The 22,582-nt window shown below is 50.6% G+C and overlaps 1 protein-coding gene across 1 annotated transcript; it reads left to right on the top strand.

Annotated features, from left to right (window-relative positions):
- The first annotated feature begins 5,958 nt into the window (after positions 1 to 5,958).
- On the top strand, positions 5,959 to 20,971 carry LOC100905787 (nose resistant to fluoxetine protein 6). Its single transcript, XM_029112368.1, has 21 exons — positions 5,959 to 6,325; positions 10,660 to 10,753; positions 12,439 to 12,561; positions 12,682 to 12,797; positions 12,896 to 12,983; positions 13,244 to 13,347; positions 13,996 to 14,122; positions 14,287 to 14,351; positions 14,511 to 14,604; positions 14,905 to 15,000; positions 15,139 to 15,221; positions 15,497 to 15,588; positions 15,699 to 15,848; positions 16,068 to 16,120; positions 16,288 to 16,456; positions 16,578 to 16,648; positions 16,932 to 17,047; positions 17,204 to 17,346; positions 17,443 to 17,595; positions 19,643 to 19,756; positions 19,868 to 20,971. Exons 1-21 carry the CDS (start codon positions 5,959 to 5,961, stop codon positions 20,969 to 20,971), a joined length of 3,522 nt encoding a protein of 1,173 aa, XP_028968201.1.
- Positions 20,972 to 22,582: the final 1,611 nt, after the last annotated feature.

Here is a 22,582-nt window from a genome sequence, read left to right as displayed (position 1 = left end):
GGTCGAGGCGGACATCCTTGTGGGATCATCATCCGAATGCTCGCGGAAATGGTCGACGCTTGTAGCCCCAGAGTCATTGTGTTATCCTCGGATGTCGGATTCGGTGTTGACTGAGGAGGCAGGCGTTTTCTCCGGGTCGGAACCCTTCGAAACTCTCGCTGAGGCAGATTTCTGTAGACATTCGCTAGGGCAAAGATCGATGATTGAGCTTGGAAACGAGCTGGCATCAGCCATAACTCGGCGTTTTCCGTTTCCGATTTTTCACCGTCGAAGGGCATCGTCTGACAAGGCTACTTCAGTACATATATCATGTTTGGCCGATATTATGCAAGGAGAAGGTCTCTGTATTCATTCAGCGCCAGAACTCGTTGACGCGGGATTTCCTTAGGCCACCGGAAAGAATGAATATCCATCGAGCGGCTCATGCGTATCATTGTTTATTTTCGGGAATTTCCATCGAGCCAGAACTGAGTATCATAGAATGAACTTCCGACGGGGAGGGAGGGGAGGAATCGAAATGTCACAGATCAGTTCCCTGCATGCCCCAAACCTGTCGAAAAAATGATCCCTCCAGAAACTCATTGAAATCGTCAAAGGCTTGCTTTTCCTCCGGTCGAGGTTCTCAGCCGGAACCCCATTCGCAGTCAGCGTATCGGACGTCAAACTAGTACCCGATGACCTTAGGGCGAAAAAAATGGCCTTGGGAACTTCGAGAACACTGGTCAATGCGGCCCACGATCAATACATCCATCCTTCCGGAGAATCGATTAGTCGCCGCCGCCGCTACCGTGGGTCTCATAGCAGAACGGCGCTGCCGCTGGTCTGGAAAAATTAGTCGAAGACGCCCAGTGTTCGACCTTTTTCAGCTCGACGCCGAGTCGTGATCTGTCTGTTGATCGGACGCACATTCTCGGCGTCCAGACGCTTCCAGAGGCCCTGCGCTTGCGGCGGCGGCGGCGGCTGCGATGACCTTGAAGTCATTACGACAATCGAATGATAAAACTTTGGTGCCTGCATGTCTACCCGAGTAGCTCTTGGTGGCGGCGGCGGCGGCGATCCCGACTCGGCTTCGGCGATTTTACTAAAGCACCATCGATGCCGAGCCCTTGTGAGTCAGAATCGTGGCGAGTCTGGAGACAGATATTTCGACACCAGATCGTTCGATGTCACGGATCCGTGAAGCGCCACAGCAACAGAAGAACTTCCACTTATCCTCTCATACGGTGAGCCCCGGTCCGACATAAATCCTCGTCATTCCGATCTCTGACTGCGGCGCTTTGATCGGTCCCCGCCTATTCGGAGCGATTTTCCACCTGATCGCTCCGGGATGACGTCAGCTGCCGACAATCGATTCGCGCGGCTTCCTCCGCTACCGCATCAGAACTACCATCGGACCGAAGAGTCAGTTAGCCGTCGCTTCGTGCGACGTCAGGACAATAACGGGGAGAGCTTGGGAATTCGAGAGCGTGAGAACCTGACAATCTCCGCGAGTCTGCAGGACGTTTCGAACAGCTCGCATGATGTTCTAGCGGTTCGATCGATCAAATCTTCTGCTGATGGCTTGAGCAATAGCATGTGATGCGTGAGCCGCCATTACGTTAATTCTGAAATGCACATATTGATTTGTCGATAAGAGTCTCGCCGGATAGGGGACGAAAACGAAAGTGATTAGCCACCATCAACGTGGAGAATGAATCATGGAGGCTCTTGCACACTACGTGGCGAAGTACCCCTCTGAGGAAAACGGGGTGAGCAATTACCACTAGCTCGATCAAGGCTCAACGGTGGAAGCCGAAGCGCTGCCGAAGCTATCAGAATTCGTTAACCCTGGCGTCGATTGACAGATTGATTAAGCACTTAGAGGGTGTGTTCCCCGTCGCCGCCGACCTGGTCCTCAGAACGAGAACGACAACAAGAGTCCTGTCAGGCAATCTATACTTTTGATGCATCGTTTGGAATCGCTCCGTTTTGTTACGCAAAGCCCCATCCATCCTGCTCAGAAGACGGCGAGTAATCGGATGGAAGCGTTGGAAAACATGACCATAGATCGGAAAGCGCGAAAAATCGCATCCGTTCGGAGCTCCTAGGATTATTCGCCCGGTTTCTGTCAATAATTTCTTTGAGAAGATAACGGGATCGGTGACGGAAAGAGGATGGATGCCCAACCCTCATCGGGATATTGACACCGGCATCCATACATGGATATCGAGGATCATGATCGATCCTCTTAGCTGTCCATCGTGATCGATTTGCCTGTACCCCCTGTAATCGATGTAAGCCGCCCTTTCTCCTCTGTAGTGAATTATTGTTTGATGGGCTTTTATTCACGTGTTCCACGAATCCGTCCGTCTGTCATAGTCGATTGCGATCAGAGATTGCGTCAGCGTTCGGACCCTGCGATTGACTGCATGGCGATTCAGTGTTCATATCAGAAAAAAAGTCAAAAACCCCCAGTTGGAATCACGATGCCTCGGAGCTGAATTGGAATTTTTGTACGGTTCTGATGACATTTTGTAAGTTGAAAACAGCACGGAGGCTTTGCAGATTTCACTTAAGGGTAGAAAGGTGTCTACGTCTCTAGAGAAACTTTCGGGTGTAAGTGACAGGGCCGACGAGTTTCAACACAACACTGAATTCTTCAAAGGACATCCGATTCGGAATGGATCACAGAAACTTTGCTTGGCTAATTTTCAATGTTCGAGACATTTGCCGAGCCCCCATGATTTATTAGCCTGGATTTTTGCCTATCGCGCTCCCACTTGGGAACGCGGAGTACGCAGTGAGAGGACCAGGGGATTCGGATGCCAGAAAAACGCTGCCGCTCAGGCTTGACGATTGCATGGCAATATTCCTCAGAGCCCATGGTTTTATATTCTCTGATGAGATTAACATCAACAACAGGACTAGAAATCAGATATCCAGGTCAGAACACGAATTAAAAATTCAATGTCCTCATCTAAGCGATACCAAGGACTTGCCATCGGTCCCGACTTCGTTGGTAACCGCTCTGACGGAACGTAAAAAACGGACCTTGCCATATCAACGGAAATTTACCCTTTAACCTGATAACACTTGAGAGCATCCTCTTCCTTCCACCGGCTTCGAATCGTCAGCATCGATCCGGTGTGTGGACCCGCATCGTGACGAAGCTTCAGGCAAACACGAGGGTTTTGCAATATCGAGAAAAGCTCCCACGGCGGCAGCTTCCAGGCATTCCGCTTATTTCACAGAAAAAGACCTTCAGAAGAATATCCGCTAGTTTGTATAACGAGCCCGAACTAGAAACGAGTTGCGTTGACGCGGACCATGAGTTTATAAAAATATTATGCCTCGCTAGAAAAACTCTAACGATTACTGTCGACTCGAGGGATCTGTGTCCGGAGCAATGATTTCCTTCCGTCAAAAAGTCGGGGGGCTTGGACACTCTCTTCTGAAAAAACCCTGCTCGCCAACTGAACTAGGGAGCGATGATCCTGCGGTGATCGTCCACACAGAATAATCATATATTGAGACTTCCTTCCATTCACGCGTGTACTGATTGATCTCGTAGTAGGGCAGACCCGATCGTCGGCCTGATAACCCGGTGCCTTGCGAGATGCGGATAAAGAATGTGGAGTCCAATCGATCGGTAAACATTCACCCCTTGAGCGGGGGAAGGGGGAGGTCGCACCTGTGATCGTTGATTGGGCTGCTTGTGAGGCGCGTTGCTCCTCCTGTGTATCTACGTTATGTCGTACAGTACAATGGATAACTCATGGAACGGTTGTTGCGAAAGATCAAGTTCAAGGCACTGCGTACGCTGTATCCATATCATTTCTGTTTTCGCGTTCGTCGCCGCTCGCGGTGTCGTGATCTGAGGCACGTTCCGATCCAGTGAAGACAAAGAATGAACGTATCAAACGCAAGACAGAAGCATTGTTCGACGTTTCTACCACGATTCACCTATGAGTCTCGGTGAAATTGCTTTTAATCGGACAGAACGGCAGAATGACTCCGTTAGCCGGTGCTCGCATATTCTGAACGAGCTCGATCTAGAGCTCCAGATACGTATTCCACGATTTTTATCCCAACCAAGGATCGAGCTACGGTTTGATACTTAATAGCCGCCCGGCAGCATTTTCTGCGCTTAAGGGGGCCGTTACAGCTTGCGCAAGCGTGATTCAGCTTAATTCAGTCCTATGCTTGTATGATCTTCGTGCTCTCCCGAAGACACCGGTATCCACGAAGAACTACGACGACGGAAAGACCGGGATCTATTTGTTCGAGGGAATAAAGAGAAGGATTTTCACATTGCACGTGATCGGCGGCTCCTTGCCGTCCTATGCAAATTCATAGGGATTTGCAATCCCACGATTCTCACAGCCAGACGACAGAAGTTACGAGCGACAAATTACGAATGCAAATCGGATTCAGCAGACTGGCCCTTATCGAGGTGTTCATGTAGATCGAATGCATTCTAATAGATCCTGTGATTACGCTTCTGGTCGATTCGGACCGCCGGATTTCCATTCTGGATCGATCATGCGAGATTGATAATTAGGGAGGAGCCAGTGAGCTAGCAAGCGAAGCATCTGCGGATATCTTCTGGCGGATCCGAGAATAGTATTCCTCGCGCTACTCCCCATTCGGACACATCGGGATTTCTTCATGAACGGCAACAGAAGTGAGTCTGAGTTCGGAACTCGACGTGTTGACATCGCCGAACTAAAGGTTATTCTCTCGCAGAGCGACTGAGATACGTATATGGGCTCATATTCGTTCGGTCATGCATACTTGGGAGCATTCCCGCTAAGCTCCCAATATGCTATCCCCGCAGCCGAGAGGAATTGTGATTCAGCCCCGACCCGCTCACGACGAACTCAGTGAAAAGTCCGCCCCAGATGCTTAGTCCCTTATAATAATCAACATCTATTCGCCGAGCAAGTGCGCCAGATAGAAGAGACTTCGATCCGCACACGACATGTGCTCTGCTCTTCAAGCCTTGGAGATTCGAAGTGATAGCGAGCAAAGTTCAGAGTATTCTCGAGAATCTTTCTGTGAGTCTCCTGAGAAAAGCTGGGAAATTCATAGCGTTGACCTCAATCATCGCTAATGATTGAGTAATCGATTGTCAGGAAGACATACAAGATCTCCGGATAGACGGTGAGCGGGACGCGCTCGCGTAAGCGACAATGGGTGTATTGCTAGCAAACGTCTCGGAATCCTGACTTCTCGATCACTTTGATCGCCGCACTCCGTCAGAAGAACGCAGCTTCGCTTAGCGTCGATTCGGGGTGACCCGCGGTAGAGCCGACCTCCCAACGACATACAATTTATGGGTACACTTGCACCAATTCGGGGCATTGCAACCGCGCCGGCACCGTGTTCTCCGCCACGAAATGAAATCTCAATCTTATGTATATCATCTCCATTGAACGGTTGAATATATAACATCTCGATCCGCCGGAGCCTCGCGATTTCCCGGAGGATCGGAATTGCCTCTGATCGCAACCCAACGATCGATCCATGGAGGTAAGTTCGATCCCTAGTCCCCGACGAAGTTCCGTCAGAAAAGCCGCATTTCCGTGGTGACCTTCTGTCTCAATTTATATCCCATAAAACGCATCGTCCATCCGCGGATGATTCCTTATCGGTATTATCGTCGAATGAGGATTTGAATGAGCGACGCTCGTCGTCGCGGGGTCGCACGTACTTCATCGACGTTGTCAGTAACCCGTTTCTGCTTTCTGTATCTTCAGTGGCGACTTCTGCCCTATCAGCTCTGCTGGGAAGGTGTTACATAATAGCGTTTGTTCGGAGAGGAGGTCAAACCGTGGCGCGACTGGACCTTTGGCGGTGCGACAAGCGGCACGATCGGCTAGCTAGCAGGAAAGCAAGCACGGTTAGTTGTATAACGCGCGGTCGACAACTCCGAAAACCCAGGCGGCGTAGTCTTAGTGTGGGTGCCAACGGGAGAAGATGCGGCGTGGCTTCTCGCCGGTGTTCTGTACCTTGTTGGTTTTCGGCTCGAGTGCAATCAGTGCGAGCCGGCTCTCGGATATCAGAAATGTGCGTAGTGTCGAAACGACGACGGCAACTAACACGGACGACTCCGCGGACATCCGTGACAGTCGACAGAGTGACGACGACAGATTTGGATATCGAAGACGGAACGTGACTGTGGATCTCGAAGCGAAGTTGAGTTCCTTGATCGACTCAGTCCTCGGTAGAATTTCGGAGAATCACGCAGCATCCGGGGCCTTCGATAGTCTGGACGAAGCTTGTAGCCAATCTCTACTGAGATGGGTCGTAGGACTCAAGAAGATGCAGCCGTGGGCCTTAAAACGTGAGTGTCCGCTCCGACTTATTGAATGGGGCATCCCATACCAAGTTTCTATGTAGCATATGAAAGTCTTCCTGGTCCGGCCCTGCTTCTCGATCCGGGTCCGAGCTTCCGACGCGGAGAACGGCTGCCGACATGTTTCATTCATCGAGCGGTAGTCATACCATATCGTCCGGGAATTGCTGAAGACTTCGATTGTAGAGAATCCGTCAGCCAGACCGTCATGGTCGGTAGATTCGGCGTTCCGACCCAAAAGCGCAAACCGGGGTCCGTGTTCGGCTCCGTGCAACTTCTTTCCACACTTGCTCTTAAGAACGTTCTCCTTCGGCGCCCGGATGTCTCCAGAGGAGAAGTCTGTACGTGACGAACGTCCGCTCACTTCGCGAGCAGAGAGCACACTTAATACGGCAGTTTCTCTTGATTATTAGGGATTCGAGTTCCCCTTTGAGTCGGAATCATGAAACTCGCTCAAACAGTGCCTTTTGTCAGGAAAGTTCAATGAGCGAAAACTCGCGCAGCTTCGCTGCCTACCTCGGGCTCTGACGCCTCAGTCCCCTATCACATCAGTTCCCCATGCTCCCCCCCCCCCCGTTCCCTCGAGCATCTCCGCCCTGGACAATGTCTACAATCGTTCATTCATCTGCGCGCCTGAAAGCTTTCGGACTGCGAGGTGGAGGACGGCGGGGAGATGTTACTCAGTATCGGCTTAGTTTTGCGAAATGGCGCGTTCTGTTCCTGGGCTTGGTGGGCTAGATCGATATCCCCAACGCGTGCTTCGCCTCCCGTTTTCTCAGAAGAGCGATCAGAAATCGCTTCCGCTTTGATCTCTTCGAAAATCCGTATCCAGCCTCAGCATCCGCTGTGAGCAATAATTCTTGGACGACGTATCCATTCGAAAGCATGTCCTGCATCGGTTGTCGTGGTTCCAGATGCTCAAGAATAATCGAATAGAGTTTTCGGCGGTGACGTCGGCAAGCTTTCGGACGACGCCGTCGACGAAGCGCGTGGCTGTCTGGGGACTTTCTCCACAGAAATTCCACGTGTCACCTTACGCAACAGGGAACTTCAAGAAAACAAGCTTGTTATTGTGGGAAGCATTCTCCGAATCGTTCAGGGTTGAAGCCTACTTCAACGGATTAAGAATATCGGTAACACGTTCTCGTCCTCAGGCATGCTCGACACGCGTGCTTCCGAAGCTGGTGAGGCGCACAGCCGTGGGTCGTGGTTTCATAGCACTGAAAGATTTGATATTGTTCGAATGTTTTGTAGAAATAAGGATTGGACGAGAGAAACATTAACCCCGCTATCCACCTTTTCTTTCGATTAGGAGACCGTTTCCGCAACGAGAATTCTTCGAAATTTTGCTCATTGAGTTGAATCTATTTTTCGCTCGTTCAGAATTCACCCGTCCATGATTCCGACGGCTCCACTTAAACGCGTCTGAACGTTCATGAGCGCTGGTTTCGGGCAGAAATTTCTCCCATTGAAGCTGTATAACGTCATAGCGTCTGTTCCCGCTCCTTCAAGTGCACCATGCGGTCACGTGACCGTTTCTGTCGGTCCCCCCCCAACTTACATTAGTGCCGGTAGCGCTTTCTGAACGTTTCCCCATTCAGGTTGACCGTCACCGCGTTGCTGAAGAGATGAGGTTCTGAATCGATGGCGGCATCGTAGCCTCAAGATCGAACCGGTCTCTTCCACCGAAGGATCGTATCCTTGAGGGTCGCACTCGGTATGGAATACCTCAGCGTGCCCTCGATATATGCAGAAATCCCTTCTGTCGGAAGTCCTGGGTGAAATCGAGTCCGCGGAAAAGAAATGTGGCGCGTTCTACTAGGATAGCGGATTTCGGGGAAATCTCGATTCGCGGTACAGATTTATTTCAAGTAGGTACATGTAGGTAATGCAAACGTCATCCTCAAAACGGGTATATCCAGGCATTCATCGAGTTCTCGGTATCTTTGAGACTCCTAATGCTACCGAATACCGGGAATATGGCCGTCAGCACAAGCTCACGTCAGCTTTGAACAGTGGGTGATTGGCAGGCGTTTATTTATTGACGGCGCTGGCTAGATGGTTAGATTCGGCCAAACTCTCTGAAGTGAAATGCTGTGAGAGCTCGCGTTTGGAGGCGCGTCATCGGAGTCTTTATTGAATTCAAGCAGTCCTTCATCTCCTTGGGAAACGTTCCTGAGCTCGAGGAAATACTCTGAAATCACGCGGCAGTACACGTACGCAGGGATGAAATCATCAAGGAGACTCCTCCCAAAGCGAGATGTACCTAAATTAACCCAGTCACCCACCAATGGATTTGTTCTTGGAGATTTTCTGTGCTTTTACGCTGAGTTATGTGGTTGAGGTTCACAATCGCGGAATAAGCAACCCATTGAGCAAATCATCTGAATTCATGAGATGAATTCGCGATTCCGATCCATGTTGAACTAGGTTTCGCCTTGTTGCTCTAGGGACACAGAAATTACTATCCATATATCCGTCGGACGTTACGTAACGAGACAATGTGGAGCTTCGGAGCCCATTCCACGCGAGGCCCTGAAGGTCGGGATTGACAACGAAAATCTACACCGTACCGCTCAGGGCGCCATGTCCGAACAACAAGGGGAGTGGGTAGCAAAGGGTGGAAAACAAACGATTCCTCGGTATGATTGATGAAGCGTTGACGTAAAAAGCTCTTGGGCATATTATCAAGTAGCAGAGAAACGATTTAATGAATGATCCCTGCGACGGTAGGCGCAGTGGACGGCAGGGAGTTCCGGCCGGGCGTCGGACACGGCTCAATCCTCCAGAATCTGATAGAACGGAATCTTAATGGTGCTAAAACACGACCGATCAGGGCCGAAATTTTCGCAATCCTCTTCTGTGGCCGCGATGCGGTTTGATTCACCTTCCGCCGAATAAATTACACCACTTTCCGTTCCGCAGAGTTCACACTTGTTGATAATTGTAATCTAATGGGGAGAGATTTCTCAGACCTTCGTTTTGTCTTGTGGAAATTCTATCCGATCCGTTCTCGGAAAGATAAGAGAGGGAAACTCAAAAGCCGGACATTCTCCCACGGCGGGATGTTCTGGTAGAAACCACGGCATCCACTGGCTCGGTTACTACAATGTCGGAGGTCGAGTTTTCGTCCGATATTTCGTTCACTTGTAACGGGGAATAGGGTTAGCTTATTTGAGGAATTTCCTCGTCAAACCAGTTTCTGTGAGCGGGTTTTCACTAACCTCCTCCAACATTCTGTTAAGATTGTCGTCAGTCGCTGTCAACAGCGCAAAAACATGTCCTGGTCTCGTGTTGATCCAAACAATGGTCCGGAGGGGAAACAAATCTTTCTCATGCCTTTCGAGCGCCTCTGGCTAAGGACTTTTTTTGCGTACCACGCAGCTCCGGGAATTTGAATAAAATAGCAAAAGCTCCCGATTGGGACGGCGCATATATAGACCGCGCATCTTCTCTTCTTCCCTCTTCCATCTTGGATCCCAGAAAGTTTGCATTGATTCGATGCTTGAGGAGAAGGATTGACCACCTCATCTAAACCCCATTCTTCCTCGGAGCGTCCACTTGGACGATGAAATGCCGTCTGAGGGTTTCTGATGTTCAGAACATGAACAGTTCTTCCAGATTCGGAAATTATAGACTCTCTGTCGATCCTCCCGAATACAGACTGCCTCGAACATGGACGCGTCGAGGTTCCGGCTAGGGGACCTTCGACGAAAGGGCCGAGGGTCGATGCGTGGTGGCGATAAGTGATCCAAAGCATACTGGTTTTGGAAACTCGGAAACTTCGTTTGTCGCACCGTATCGACCTCAAGCAATGCGATCGTGAATCAGCCGTCGCTTCCTTCATGCCGTGCCGATGACAATGATCCTTCTTATCTTTGCATCTCCTGGAAGGGAAGCAGGTGAAGAGCGAATCGCAGGAAGTGACCAAGGAATCGTATTATTCCTACGAAAAAGCATCGTCGCTGAAAAAGCGTCCACTGGCATTCCTCACCCAGTGTACTCCCGATAACCTTCCTGAGCGGGATTGCCCAGCTGCTGCGAGGGAGGAGAGATCCCCGAGGGTATCTCGGTCCTGATATTTGTCGGAATAGGAGTGATGAATCTTCAGAAGACTATATATACTCTATATGTTCTTCATGAGGCGAAACGAGAGACTGAACGACTGCTCCCGCCCCTGAATAGAAACATACGAAACCTCCCATGATTCGGAACATTCTACCAAAATGAAGATATTTTCCGAGGTGGTCTATGCTTTGGGTACCTGTCTCTTCGCTCCAAGGCATCGGCCGGTTACTAAATGGTAATGTCTCCTCTTTCAGTGCTCGATGCGATGGGTCGTCCGCCTTCAGGCTTAGCGTCAGGGACGATATCGGATCTCGGTCAATATGATCAATGCTTGAAGACAGTGGCCAGGTAAGCTGCCGCCCCCTACCGATGCCGCTTATTTGCGATATCTGAGCGTTATCGGCAACACCATCGGCCTTTGCCCACTCACCCTATCAAAGCCTGTGTTCGGCTTCGTAATTGTGGATATTCGATACTAGGTGGTCATAAGCATGCAGGAGGCTTCAAATCAGCCGGCCCCTGGGAGAAGAGGTCCGCTGAGGTCTTCTTCTGACCTACATATATGAATGCACTTATGTACAATGATCAAACATGACACTGATTTCGATGCAGCTCGATTGCTCGCAAATTAACTGAGCGATCGTGCACCTATCCCCTTGTTACAAGAAATGCATGACTACAGGCTGCGAAGCTCGGGCTGTCGATGATTGATTGGGATCCGGAAGAGTGATCGGTCCCGCCACCGGAGAGGATTTCCGCGGAATTACGATGCATACTGTTGACTGGCGAAGACCACACGTCTACTCTGCTCTCGATCTGACTTGATGATCAGATGGCTTCCACCCGCATCCAGGGAAAGCATCCGCTGAGGATGATAACTATGACATTCCTCTGGGAAATTCATTTAGTGATACGGAGAAGCATGATGAAGCTTCCACTCTAAGCCTCCATAAATCTCCCATCCGCCTCTGTGGTCTCCGTACTCGCCGGAGATCGGGATCCATGAATATCTTTCCTGATCTCCTCGTCATACCGAAGAACTCGGTACGCTTAGGAGACTTTATTCCAACTCCACTCACGAGTTTTTCTTGCTTCGTGAGCTAGGACCTGGGTTGGAGAGATCGTACGTCTCTCAATCAGACACCCTCGGCATTTTTAGGGAAGTCCGAATTTCCATCGTCGGGGTGTGTCGATGAGCTCCAACGGCTCGGTGGAGCCGTTACTAAATGGTTATGTCTCACTCTCGGCCGAGAAGGAAACCCCGCATCGTCCAAATTGACCATTGTTGAAGGTATTAGTTCGTCTTGCCATCGATTTGCCTGACTAGGGTACGTTCTCTAGCCGGACCCACTGAATTGAGTCTCCTCAAGGAAGCTCATTGGCTGAGTTGCGCATCGGATGAGCAGGCTCATTATCAGGGATGAGGAGAAGTGTACCAGAGACACTTCAAGAGAGAAAATGCCATACAGATCCCTTCTGCCCTCAGGCCGTTGGGCTCTCACTAAGGGCTGGGCTGAGGGGACCGTAGCCTGCCGAGAGTTTCGGCCTCAGCGTGGGTGCCGTCAATGATCCGTGGATTCTCACATCGGCGGGAAGTTAGGAACGGCCAAGCCTGTTCCTACCTCATCTTTTCCCCCGTTCTGCTCACCCACTGAAAGCAGTTATTACCCACTAGTCAATCTCTGAGCTATTTCCTTGAACCAAGCTCTGTTCGAATTCTTAATCGGCATCTTGATTCTGGTATGTGCTGTGCGCTCGCGGGCAATAGCACCTGCTCTTACCCCCTCTCCGAGATCCCCACGGCCCCGAGGTTCGGTGGTCAAAAAATTCATCTATCCGCGTCGGCCGCGTCTCAAGTCTCAACCTCGGCAGAGCTTGACTGTCTGCCTACCCGGATGGTTGATCGCGTTCATCCTAGTACGAGACCGGAAACTTGCGAGATGGAGCGACTTCATATAAAGTGTTGCTGGCTGGATTTTCGCCCATTTGAAAGATCTGAGGCTCGAGTCTGACCTGCTCTCATAATTTTCCAGGGACCGGAGCGGGGACGAAGTTTTTCGAGGTCAATACTGCTCCCTCTTCTTGAAGCCATCGAGCCTGGATTCCATGAAAAGCCTGACTGGGAAGATGACCCCTGACGACGAAAACGAGGTGCAGTACAGGATTGAGGAAGGAGCCGAACTCCGGGGTGGTCAAGATCTTATCAAATTCGAAAATACGATACTAACTCTATTGAGAATCAGATATTAATCCCCGAAAGCTTATTCTCAGGCTAGCCTGGATCTTCAAGTTTTCCTCGAAGCCAACCAAGATGTTTCTCACGGTCTCAGGATCGGAGTGTGTGTTCCGTCGACGTGTTCGGGCAATGATTTGACAACGCTGATGAATTCTGGTAACCATCTGCTCCGCTCCATTATTCTATCCACCCATCTTCCGGCGCAGAGAGAATGGGAATGGCGGTATTCGGCTCATGAATTAACCAATTTGCAGTGACGAAAGATTTCGCTCTGAGTGCGTCATTCCGAGGTTGTGCTGTCAAACAGAAGACGAGATTGAAAGCCTACGAAAAAGTTCTCATGTGAGTGAGGCCTTGGTATGCTGTGGAAATAAAATTATGCTGATCCGATTTCGTCGCGGAGGTCGGGAACCTCGACCCATCACGTATGTTCCCCTCCGACGGACTCCGATCTCCCTTCGGGAACTCACGCCGGGAGTTCTTGAACGGAATCAGCCTCGGCTCCTATGAGGACTTCAGCCCGGGCAACGATTTCCCGACGCAAGGCTTATCAAAAAATTCTAAGACGATCCGAGTCGTTGGTTCCGGTTGTTTCCTTGCAGGTGTGTCGTCTCCTTGATGATGTCCTTCGTTATCGTTGCCACTGCGTTGGACGTTTTTGTGAAATCTCGATCGAAAAAATCTTCTCTGGCGAGAAGTCTTTCAGGTAATCAGAAGTTCTGAATTATCAATAGAAGTTCCTGATACACGGATTGAGACCCTAGGTTCCGGATCGGATGGATGCTTCGGAATTACGCCAGGCCACTTCTGATACTTGATGGAGATCCGAGCGTCCTCCTGAGGTGCTCCCTGAGTATGTAGGTACAGGAATGATCGTGCCGATAGGGGTAGGAATTGCCGGGCACGTTCAACGTTTCTCGATAGTGGGAAAAGACGTGATATTTCATTTGAGCAATACAAAGAATTCGATCATCCAGCCTATGCCGACCAGATTTTGCCCACTAGACAGCGATTGGAGGATTGGGGCGGCGCGGCATTGCTTCTTTGTATGTCGATTGAAATTGATACCCTTAGATGGACGACCTCCGGTGCTCTCTAGTTTCCCGGTCGAAGTCTCAATGATTTCGCCGAATCCATGGTGGGACGACTCTGTCCTTTCCCCCGAGGATCTTGAGATCACGAGCGCGACAGACTGAACCGTGTTACGGCTTCTCTTTCCTTTGTAACCCACTAGATCATTCTTCGCGGCGATTTTCGCCACTCCGCGGACTTCACGTATCGAGGGTTTGATCGTATTCCCGCGAGGAATCTTCCCTGAATGAAAAGCGCGGAAATATAAACGTATTCGTTCCAGAGGGAGCACCGGGCGTCTACATCGAATCATTCTCGGCTGTGACTAATACACAGAAACTGCTCTACGTACCCCTCAAAAGGGATATGCCAGAAACGCAAAGGAAACTCTCATTCTTCCATGGAGTCAGGTAATGAATATCCGGGACTATCTTCCCTCCCCGGCATCTCTAAGGCTATTCGGGGGATACGGGAACCCATGGAAATGAATGAAAGATACATGGATCGGATACTCGGATCGAAAATTGCATAAATCCTCATCCAATATTTACGCTTTTCCTTCTCCACCTCATAGGTTCTTCAGCTCGTGCTGGATTATCCTCGGACACGGTTATCTCACGATCGAACCCTCGGCGACAGGTCGGTGTCGACTCGCGGCGCGTCGATCTTCTTTCGAATCTCGCGTCGCATCCCATGGAGAATTGAATTCTGTTCAGCCTCGAAAATTATACAGTGTCTCCTGAGTTGATTTCAATGAGCGAATTCTCCAATTGTGGTCACCTCCAAGTAATTTTCCAGGGGAACTCAGTCGAGCCATGCAATTCGGCCGTAGTTGGCTCTGGTGCCTCGTCGGAAACGCGTATCCGGCGGTTCAAACGTTCCTCTACATGAGGTTAGTCCGTTAGTACGATATGTTTGCGTCAGAAATTGCAGTTGCCCGTCCCAAGCGTCCCGGCGACGACCGCAATCAGGCGCGTCTGTGAATGGAAGATTCGATGTCACGGAAAATCGTCTATGACGACCGGTCGTCGTCGCTCGAATGGCTACTGCGTCCCGACGCCGTGCTCGGGGCCACGCTTCCGATTTTCTTCGTCCCAGGTTCAGTGAGGAGCGGGGTTCTTAAATCCCACTGTGTAACTCGAGGAAAGCGTCCGAATAAGTGAGATGATCATCAAGCTAACTTCTCTTCCAGCGGCTTCCTCTTGGCATATAATTACCTGGAGTTTGAGAAGAAGGGTGGCGCCAGGATGAGCACATCCGTGAAAGTGACCACTTTGCTCCTACGAAGGTACCTATACGACTCATATCTCTATCGAGGAGAAAGACCTCATGAATTGGTGTCGAGAGCGGTCGTGTCCATCTTCGTGTGCTCTGTGCAATGAAAACACGCACAATATTATTCATTCTTCCGACATCTGCATTCCAGGTACATCCGTGTGACGGCTCCTCTGATGTTCGTCGTCGGCTGTTGGCTCCTCGTCCCTTTGATGTTCGATGGACCCCTACAAGGTTCCTTGTTTCTTTTATGCCTACATTCCGGTTCTGCACTCCTCCTGAATATATCTTTCTCGGAGGGAATCGGGCACACTCAATAGGCACAGTGCAGCCGGGATCGATCGAGGATCGAATCCGAGGCGACTTGACACAGCCCACTGCTCGAATTTTCTTATATAAGAATCGCTTCCGGACCACACATGAAAACCTGGAACGAATCGTCTCGGATAGCCGGAACGGCGAACGAAGGTCGACAGAATAACTCCCTCATTGCTGTCTTAATTTTTCAGTGGAGCACAATGGACCGTTTTTCGAAAGTTGCCAACGCAACTGGTGGAAAGTTCTCCTACACATAAACAATCTGAGCGACTTTTTCGACATGGTAAGCGAGGAAAGCCCTCTCGCTGCTCGCCCCGCTTTTGGGTAGATCGACGCCGCGTTCCGGCCCGGAAACATCAAGCATGTCTCATTAGCGCTCTTGAATTCTTGCAGTGTTTGCAGCATACATGGTATGTTGGCGTCGACTGGCAGATTTACATGTTCATATGGATTATCCCCATCCTGATGACGAGGCGACCGCGACTGGCTCTGACCATCTCCATCAGCTTGATCGTCGTGACATCGACGATCGTCTTCGCTCAGGTCAGTCTCACAAGAATTCCGGCGAGAGAAAAAACAAGGTAGCAAGTCGTGAAATGCGATAGAAGCATTCTCTGGCTCGCTCTCGACGAACCCGAGCTACTAGCATAGATGATCATGAATCATGATCATTTTCCGTGACGCGATATTGGACGCATGCCGGCGGCCGGTCGAGTAGCCCTTGAAGGCTTCCGGGAATCACGAGACCCCTTATCTTCCCAGGCCTATGCGAACTCCTATCAACCCGTGTCCCTCTACACACAGCCTCAGTTATCGTGAGTGGCCTCAGAAGAGAGCATTCCGCGGATTCCTGAAGCTGGCGGATAGCATTAGATTCATAGGTGTACTCCTCCCTTTCGGAATGTTGATGATTCTGCCGGTTTGGAGCCGTCACCGAGTAATTAGGTTTATGTCGGCCGCTAATAGAAATCATTAATGATAGAGCAACCATGGAAATGATGAAAGCCATCTATTATCGACCGCATGCACACGTTGCGTCCTACGTCATCGGAGTTGTGATGGGATACATCATGGTGAACTGGAAGGAACTCAGACTCAACGAGGTATACAACGATATGCCGGAGGAGCAGGGTCAACCTGAACTCAGTTGGGTCGAAGATAGATTATTTCCTCTCGAGGAAGAGCCCTACCCTTTCTTCGGATATAGTCCGGCCTCGATCACTTTGCCCCTTCTGCATCCCTACTTCCTTCCGTACTCTCCATTTTTTCCAGTGTCTCCGGTACTCTGGATGGACCTTCTCCACAGCCGTGGCTCTGGCCGTTATTTTCATTCCGTATAAATGGTAGATATCTCTTCTTCTGCAACCGATTTCCTCTCCGCTCTCGAGTGGGCGGACCTTCTCTCGAGTGCTTCGACGATGTTCCAGAAATAATGTCACGCCTACATAAATGGCTCGGCGAGCAGGGCTGCCCGACTTTATTTCTCATTCATTTTCGGCGCCGAGTCCTGCTGTCTCCTGATACGGCCTTGTGCACCGCTCAGATTGGCTTGATGAGCTCTCCCGCACAGCCAAAAATGTGAGTCTTCAATCGGATGACGAATGTAAGGAACATGGGCTATTACAGGTTTAGCGGCGCCCCCTGGGACGGCCTGGACTCAGCGATTTATGCCGGCTACGCAAAGGTCGCCTGGGCTTTGACTCTATGCTGGTTGACAGTGGTCTGCGTTCAAGGATACGGAGGTGAGCTACGACGAGGAAGGTGATCGTTCCTCGATTGACTGATATCGCTTTTGGTTTGTCTCTTGAGGAAAGTCGAGACGGTCCGTAGTAACTTCTGGAGCGGGATCAGCTCTCCGACGTTCTGGGGGAGCTCGAATAATATTTCCTCGTCGTTAGGGGCCGTTAACTCCTTGCTCAGCTGGCGAGCGCTTGTGCCTTTGAGTAGGCTGACCTACGGAGCGTATCTCATCCATTCTCCTCTCTACCTCGTTCGAGCGGGTATTCTCCGCGAACGATTCTCGATCCAACATTACCATTTGGTGAGCACATTGTGGCACGAATACATGTTCCGCGCCATCCGGTCGTCGACCTCGTGGATCTTTCTCGTAGTCATCATCTTTTGATTTTTTTCCCAGGTAATGGAGTTCTTCGGCTGCTTGACGATGGCATACTTGCTCGCATATCTCATGTACTTAGTCTGCGAAGCGCCAGTTGCTCGACTCGAGAAGCTCGCCTTCGAAGGGTCGAAAAAGAAAATACGCGAGGAGCCCTCGTCGAGGATCGACGCCGTTCGGTTGTGACACTCCGAACGACGTTTCCCCCCGATATTCGGCTCTCTGCCTTGGTAGCTTTCTCAATCTTGTAACTAATGAGCTGTACAAAGTTAATTTATGAACGCTCGTTGATGCGAGTAATATCGTGGAGGAGCGATGTACAAACTTCCAGGATAGTTTAGCGAAAAAGTCACAATTTTGTAAACTTTCATAATCTAATAGAAAGCGTGCCTCTTCCGAAAATCTTTACCTCGGAGATGTTCATCCGTCCTTCGCTTCATCTAGCCATCCATCGGTCGGTAGGGTCCGGCTTCGCGGGAGCCGTTGCTGCGGTTCGGCGTGACGGCCTGTTCCCGCGGCCCGTTGTCGCCCATGTTCGACTAGCATGAGACGGTGGCAGACCCGACAGACTCTCTTGTGAGTGTTCAGCGGTTTCGGACCATACACGCATTTCTTTCATCGCGTCGTCGTTCATTTGAGAGAGGAAGGAGTCTATAGAGAAGATACGATTCCTGGAATATACTTCGGAGTTCCGAAAAATGGAGCGGAGCAATATGTATTGATATGCCCGAATAAAGATCACAATCATGCAAAACCTGGTAATTCTATGTAGTAGCGAAACGATAATTTCAAGGATCCCAGTTCCCTATCTCGTGCAGGACTCTGATCAGAAATAAGCAAAAAGCCGTACGGCTCCGAGGGGCCCGTGTCGCGCAACGCTCGCAAATGCGCAGAAGGAATCGAATGAAGCGACATTTTCACATCAAAATATCGTTTTCACCGACTTGAGCAGAAGTTTGAGACCCCCAGGCTCATGTTGAACAGGGGGCAGTACCACCTTGTGCTAGCAAAAAGTCAAACTCCCGAATCAGCGGCTTGAGAGGGAATTGAGAGCTCAATTTGGCTTACAATCCTCTCACGGATAGCGTCGATTCGAGAGAACCCACGGCAGCTGGACAGGTCACCGGAGTTCGAGCTTGGCGTGAACTTCGCACACCAAAGATCGTACAGCTTCACGCTGATCAAGTTCCAATCACGCATCATCTAGACTGCCTGATTATCCATGCGGTGGCCCCATATAATTGTCGATCTATCAATGAGCATCCTTCGGCTGGTCCGGGAAAAAAATGATAGTAATCAAACCTGATGTGTGAGATTATGCGTTTGCGGCTGAAGGAACGAGCGGAAGGAGAAATGACAGCGGGTACCGAATGAGCTGAGTCGGAACAAGAAGCATACGTTGAAATCCTGCCAATGAAGAGGCTTCAAAGTTAGCTGCCTTCCTCCTGTTCTTTACCGAGCAGTGTAGATATCCCAGTAGACGGTCACCCTCGATTTCGGGTCCTTCTATCATCGTGTCCGCATCGAAGAGCGGAGTCGTGCGAAGTCTTTCCGGAGTTTCAACGGATCCGAGCGTACAGATTCGAGGTCAAACTCGATTGACTCAGATAGCTCATGAGGGCTCGTTTGTAGCACTTTGAAGTCAACATTTGGGCTGCCCGTCTCATGAAATATTCACGTATTTCCGGTCGCTCATTCCGAACTTACGGGGGCCTTATTCGAATCTCCTGTGGAGCCACTGCCTAATTGTTGTCAAAATGAGCTGCCATATTCGGAGATGCGGTGCGCAGGGGATTCGGAAAGAACCCTTTTCTGTTTGAACTGATGAAATTCGGAAGCCAGATCGCAGCTCGGATGGGAATCTCGAAGATACTCACCGATGATGATGATGACCCCAGTTTGCAATGCGCTGGAGAGAGCGTCCTCGGAATAGCCCTTCGGATCGAATACTCAACTGAATCGAAATGGAATCCTAACGATGCTTGGGGTCATGATGAGCCTCCCCTCCTTCGCGGCTCTCGGGGGTTCTGCCGCTCGATGGAGAGGACTTCCGAGTTGCTCGAGAATTTTCACCCCCGCCATTGAGCGGGCTGTTATTGCCCTCTCACCAAATTCCGAGGTGTCCGAGCATTCCAATCCTCGCGATTCGGAACGCTACTGCCGCTCTCTCAGAGGAATCCGTAGATCCCTCTCCGAAGATTTCAGCCCTCACTGATTTCAGCTCAGTATAAAACTGGAATCCGGTCAAACATTCGTCACTCTCGTTCCCGAAAGTAAGCTCGCCTTCACGAACAATATGGACTTCTTCCGTTTCTCTCTCTTCCATCATGTCTCGGTAAGTAATTTCAATCCAACGGTCAAGCTTCTGAACCGAGCTTATTGCTGCCTAATGAGGAGTCAGACTTGCGGCGCGGCGTCGATTCTCATCCGGAGTTTCTCCTTACAGGATTTCGGTTTCCGGAGGGATCGTCTCAAGCGTGAGCTGACGGAGCTCAAAAAGCAATATGCGGAGTTTTGCTCCTTTCTCGAGGAGCAAAAATCTTTCACGGACACGATGCTCTACCAGACCCGTTACTGGCGATTCTCGAATCTTAGAGACCGTGCCGAGCATGCGCTTTCTCGGGCTAGGTGCCTGAGCGGTAAGGCAGATCCTCTGGTGGATGATTATTCTCCGTCCTCTGACTTCTCATTGGAATTGAGGCCGGATGAGCACTACATCACTAGCAAATCCGGGCGATATGAGGCCTTCTTGGTCGTCGCCAAATGTACCCGGAATCTGCTCCGCGAGTTCTCTTTAGCGGTCAAAGAGCTCGATGAGACGAAGAAGGCCGAGCCCACTGGAGCGAGGTCGCAGGGGACCACTCCCGCTGGAGCGAGGTCGCAGGGGACCACTCCTGCTGGAGCGAAGTCGCAGGGGACCACTACCGCTGGAGCGAAGTCGCAGGAGACAACTCCCGCTGAAGCAAAGTCGCAGGAGACCACTCCCGCGGTAGAGGCACCACAGAAAGCCGCATCCGCTAGAAAGGATCCACGGAAGGACGCACGTCTGAGCAAGGAGAAGTCAGCTGTACGCAGGAACAAATACCTGGCCACGGAGCCAATGAAACCACGAGAGGAAGGCCCGACCCAGAGGATCCGAGAGGAACGAAACAGCGCAACCCCGACCAGGAAACCTAGACAACTCAGGGAGATCGCCCCACAAGCCCGGAAAATCCAATCAGCGAAACGGGACGAGCTTCCGACGACAAAACCCCTGGAGCAACGGGATTCCGCACCGCGGGCTGCGAGCTGCCAAACAGCGAATAGGGGCGCGCCGCTGATCTCGAAACCTAAGCCAAGCAAAGGTGCACCTCAGACTACGGGGTCCAAATATGCCAAGAGAAACGCGACCATGTTCTATGAAAGGCAGAGCGCGACCGGGACCAAGTCCTCCCAGAATAGGGACCCAGCTGCTGCCCTTCGCCAGCAGCATGATTCTTCGATGATCGACAGGGCAGAAATGGCGGCCATCGTCGCGAGCGTCCGACTTCAACGGCAGCGTCACACGTAAATGTCAGCTCCAAGCTCAAAACTTGTCGAGATCCGTCATGGAAACAGCACAATTATAATTTGATACATGTTATTCACTTGGGAGATTCCTCTCTAATCATGCAATAAATTACTCTCATCGAGCCAAATGAGTGAGATCATCTGTATAGCCTGACAAAGGAATAATCTTAGGTAGGCTGATTCGAATACTGCTCGAGCACACGTTACCTAGCATGCACCGTTTTCTTAACCTGGGTATCGCGGGATCATCATACCCGAGTGGAGCTCGCTGTACATTTCGCCGATCGGAGGCTCGGGGCCGCTCGCACTTCGGGGCCACACCATTGCTCGTCAGATCGAACAATCGATATTAACAGACAAATCGGAATGAAACCTCTACGACGCTTCGTAACGCTGATGAATCATGACAAAAGCCTTTCCTCCTCATTTGGAACTCTCAGTGCTCTTGTCGCTTCAGCGAAGAATGCCGTGTTGCCCTCACATTTTGTTCCTCGCCGTAGCGCGGAGTAGGGCCGCTCCCCTCAACGATCCGATGTTTCTTCTCCGAAGAAGATTCAAACAGCTTCGGACAAGTTCAGTTTAGAATGAAGGAATGCCCCAACAGACTCCCTCTACACACCCCGTTCATAAACGTATGCGTATTGATTTTCCATACGAAACGATATGGATTTTCTCCGCTTCTTCTTCTCTTCTTCTTTCTTGTTGGGTCGTGGTATATTATTCTATTCCTATGTCGACACTCCACAGTCAGACTTTCAGAAGAGTGTCCTTACTATCAGTTGCCACTGAGTTTTTCCCTGACGATCCGAGAGAATGAATAATTTCCGTGGATTTGAATGAATGGTATACCGCATTTTCTGTATAAGATGGGCGTGCCCGTTTACTTCCCGATACCCTCGAACCTCGTCCGTCTATCAGAGGGTGCCCTTCTAATAGAGGATGCCCGTGTGTTTTCCAATCAGTCCAGGGTTGTACGTTCCCCCATGGGCGCGCATACTAAAGGGGTACTTAATAACGCATACTTCTAATAGAGGCTGCCCAGTCATTAGAGAATACCGGTTTATGTCTCGATCTCCACGCAGGTGCCCTTCCATTAGGGAATCCCCTACTGCTGGAGAAAACACGGTAATACAGTGGATAATGTGGAGCGAGTTGACATCAGGGACTGAAAAAACGCACCGCCCTTATCGCCTCCCATTAACGCTCAACTTGTCGGCGCCGTCAGACTTAGGCAAGGAGTGCGGACCGTTCGAACTCACAACTCGATTCGCCAGCAGCAATCAGTCCCGATTTGGATGAGTCTGTAGTGACCAGGTATACGTATGTATATGTTTCACAGGACGCGTTTCATTCCAATTTGGAGATTCTCTATTGCGTCATTGCGGATTGTGAAGACCTTATGAATTTCGGAGAGTCGAGGAAACGGGGGCCTATCTTCCGGAATGAAGGGCTCGTGGTAGGATCGATCTATTCCACGTGGAGCGTCAGCCCTCGATGAATCCGCCAGATTTGATTCGTCGAAACGTGCCTGAGTGGAAAACGACGGCGGAGGCCCGGGTCCGCCCTCATTGAATACTCAATTGCTCTTCTTGGAGTGACGCGCTCGATCGCG

Source organism: Galendromus occidentalis, unplaced genomic scaffold (genome assembly GCF_000255335.2).
Source record: "Galendromus occidentalis unplaced genomic scaffold, Mocc_1.1 scf7180000077497, whole genome shotgun sequence".
NCBI classification, from domain to species: Eukaryota; Metazoa; Arthropoda; class Arachnida; order Mesostigmata; family Phytoseiidae; genus Galendromus; species Galendromus occidentalis.
The sequence above is the reverse complement of the archived record's forward strand: the minus strand, read 5'-3'. Positions and strand labels throughout refer to the sequence as shown.